The sequence below is a fragment of the Cyprinus carpio genome, chromosome B2 (assembly GCF_018340385.1).
Source record: "Cyprinus carpio isolate SPL01 chromosome B2, ASM1834038v1, whole genome shotgun sequence".
Classification (NCBI taxonomy): Eukaryota; Metazoa; Chordata; class Actinopteri; order Cypriniformes; family Cyprinidae; genus Cyprinus; species Cyprinus carpio.
In genome coordinates this window covers 27,452,350-27,455,350 of record NC_056598.1, presented here as the reverse complement: position 1 = coordinate 27,455,350, position 3,001 = coordinate 27,452,350, and the positions used below count along the sequence as shown (strand labels likewise).

Sequence of the window (3,001 nt, the reverse complement as noted above, 5' to 3'; positions counted from 1 at the left end):
GTTCTGATACACAATATTTAGTCCATCAACAACGTTCTCAATCAAATAACGTTCATCTTCACACTCAGTAACAGCTTGGGAGTTGCAAGAATGACCCGTACTGCCTCCCTCCAAATACGGGTCCACTAGTTTCCCTCCATATCGTCCTGTACAGAGGAAAGTTTCGGACAATCACATTTTGCATGTCCGGGTGAGAAACATTCGAAACACAACTTATCAGTTATGCAGTGCGTCACCGTGCTGTGCTTGTTGTCATGACACACACACGACACGTATTTCTGGCATAACGTCGCTGCAACCTTGAGTTGCCTCTGTGAGTGGGAACATTACGTGACTGAACTCTATCCATCAACTGCTCTAACATCTCCATCATACGTGAAAGCACTTGACTTTCAGGCTGCTGTGTATTCTGTGTCATGGTTTGGACTACAGGCAGGTTTGGAGCAGAACATGACCGACATTGAACAGTACTGGGCTCTGCTGAGAGTTCTGGCTGCTTAAATGTATTTTGTGCCAATGGGAAACTTGATGCATCCTGAATAGCAGACTGCGAAAAGCTGATGAGGTGATTATGCTCAGTATGTTCCTTATTAAGCACAGCTGAAGTGTGGCTCTTTACATACGCACCAGCACGACCCATGTATTCTCTTTGATAGTCATCAATTCTGCTCTGTATGTCTTTAGCTCTCCACTCATGAATAGGCTTACATTTGAATACACTAGTCAAACCTGGGTCTGGACAGTGCTTGATGAACATCCGTGTTACCTCATCACTCATATCAGCCAGCTGCTTTCCTTGTCTATGAAGGCCATCATTTGCCAGATCAGCAGCCTTGTTGATCCGAATCCAATAGTCTACTGGATTCTCTCCGACTCTGGGAAGAGTAGCATAGAAATCGGCAAGAGGTAGGCAAGATGAGGTCTCACTGAAATACTGTAACAGAATATTATAAATCAGCTCAGGATTCTGCTTTACATCAAGCGTATGATCGCTACGCAGACTGATTTTAACGACATCTTTTGCTTTTCCTGCAAGCCTGCTCATAATTTCCTCAGCTTGTTCTGAGATGGGACATTTTTGCTTTCTTATACAAGCTTTGGTTCGATCAACCCACTCTTTAACACAATACTTGTCAGATCTGTCACCACGAAACATGTCATGGTCTGACCCCACATGTACTGACACTTGTGGTACCAACATAGTCATAGACTGTTCTGGTCTCATCTTTGGTCGAGTGTGGTGGTCTAGTGAATCGCTCTGGCAGTTATTGCTTGCATTCACTAAGCCTGCTGAAAGCAGCCTGGAGACGATTGATTCTCCAATCTGCGTACCTAACTGGCCCATCATATCTGTGAGGTGGCTAAGAGCATCCCTCTCAGTATTAGGTGTCGAAGTACAAGGGAACTCAGCTGTGGCACGACCAACAGGAGAATTATCTGTTGTTAAATGTAAACCACGACCCCCACTGTGGTCATTGTGAGACCTTGACTGACCCACCCCCCTTCTGCCACCTTCACGGAAAACATCATTCCCAGAAGCTCCAGCGAGCCAAGCACCCCTCCCTCTGGGAAAACCAGTGGCCTCCATGAATGTTCTGTCCATATCAGTATCACAGTCATCGTTTTCAGTCATATCTTAGTCACAGTTATTTACAAGTAATGAATGAATATGTATTATAGATTGCAAAAAGAGAATAATGAGACACTAAAACAACACTCCACTTGGAAAATATAAAAAGTAAAGAAAAAAAACTAAATCAGTGTAAGTGTGCTCAAAAGTCCATATTCAAACTGTGTTAGGTCATCGATAATCACTCAGCTGTGGTCATGTATCGTGTATGCGTTTACTGTCTTTGTCCATAACACTGAAGATACAAACAGGGTTCAAACACAGCTGAGGAGCAGCAACCACGGCCGATCTGCGTCGAGCTGATCAGGGATCCAAAGAGTCACGGCACCAGTGTAACGATTGTTGTCCCCAATGTGGCCTTAACACATCCCACACAACCGTCACAAATTTTGAATGGACAATGCACACAAGACTCTGTTTGTCTTTTCTCTCTTTTATTCTCCGCAGCAATGATATTTGTGTCTGAGAAATACATCAAAATGTATTATTAGACAGGGTGATAACACTGCTGACATAAACCACCGCAGCAGTGTGAACCATTTTCTGCTGAACTACGTACAACTTGTACCAATTTCATGTTAACAAAATGACAAAAATAAACATGAAAATCACATACCTGAGAAATACATCAAAATGTATTATTAGACAGGGTGATAACACTGCTGACATAAACCACTGAAATAAGAAAAACATAAAATGAAGATAACTGTGTGTATTCCATTAAGCTATCTGATGTTGCATCAGCAGTAGCACGTTAATTTCACAGCATGAGTAACGAGGCACAACGATAAGTACTCAACAAAGTATCCATCGGACATATAAACCCATCCAACTCACTGCACATTTGTTGATATAATCACTACAAACGTTTACATCAAAAAAACTCTTATTAAACACACTTTTATCACTTTTTTAAAACACCATAAACAGGAGAGAAGAGAAACACGCTTACCCGCAGCAGTGTGAACCATTTTCTGCTGAACTACGGTAAGCATGCAAGGACAAAATAAAGAATGTCTGCAATGCATTAACCACTAGGGGGCACCAAAATACCTTTAGATTTGAATTTACCCTCTAATTTCATGGAATTCAACATCCATTAATATCATAATTAATGTTCTTTTTAACTCCGTTACAAATGCAGAGCACGAATTCCGAGTATGGGTTACCATACTTGGCTGTATGTCATGTCATGTCATGTCACTTTCACTATAAAATAGGGTGACCAAACGTGCCATTTTCCCAGGATTATGCCAGGATTTCTATATTGCCTAAAATATCCACGTTTTGGCTTTGTTTGTGCAGCGCAGACCGATTGTTGTATGACAAAGTACTGTGAGAGCTCTAGAGAGCAGACGGCTTCTTGTGCTT

At 41.9% G+C, this 3,001-nt stretch overlaps 1 protein-coding gene across 1 annotated transcript; it reads right to left on the bottom strand.

Moving 5' to 3' along the window:
• Positions 1-232: 232 nt before the first annotated feature.
• On the bottom strand, positions 233-2,758 carry LOC109106099. The gene is made up of 2 exons (XM_042719181.1): positions 2,583-2,758; positions 233-2,305 (listed from the first exon to the last, which is right to left on the bottom strand). The coding sequence occupies exon 2, from the start codon at positions 1,631-1,633 to the stop codon at positions 233-235; it is 1,401 nt and encodes a 466-aa protein (XP_042575115.1). The 5' UTR covers positions 1,634-2,305; positions 2,583-2,758.
• Between the last annotated feature and the right edge of the window lie 243 nt (positions 2,759-3,001).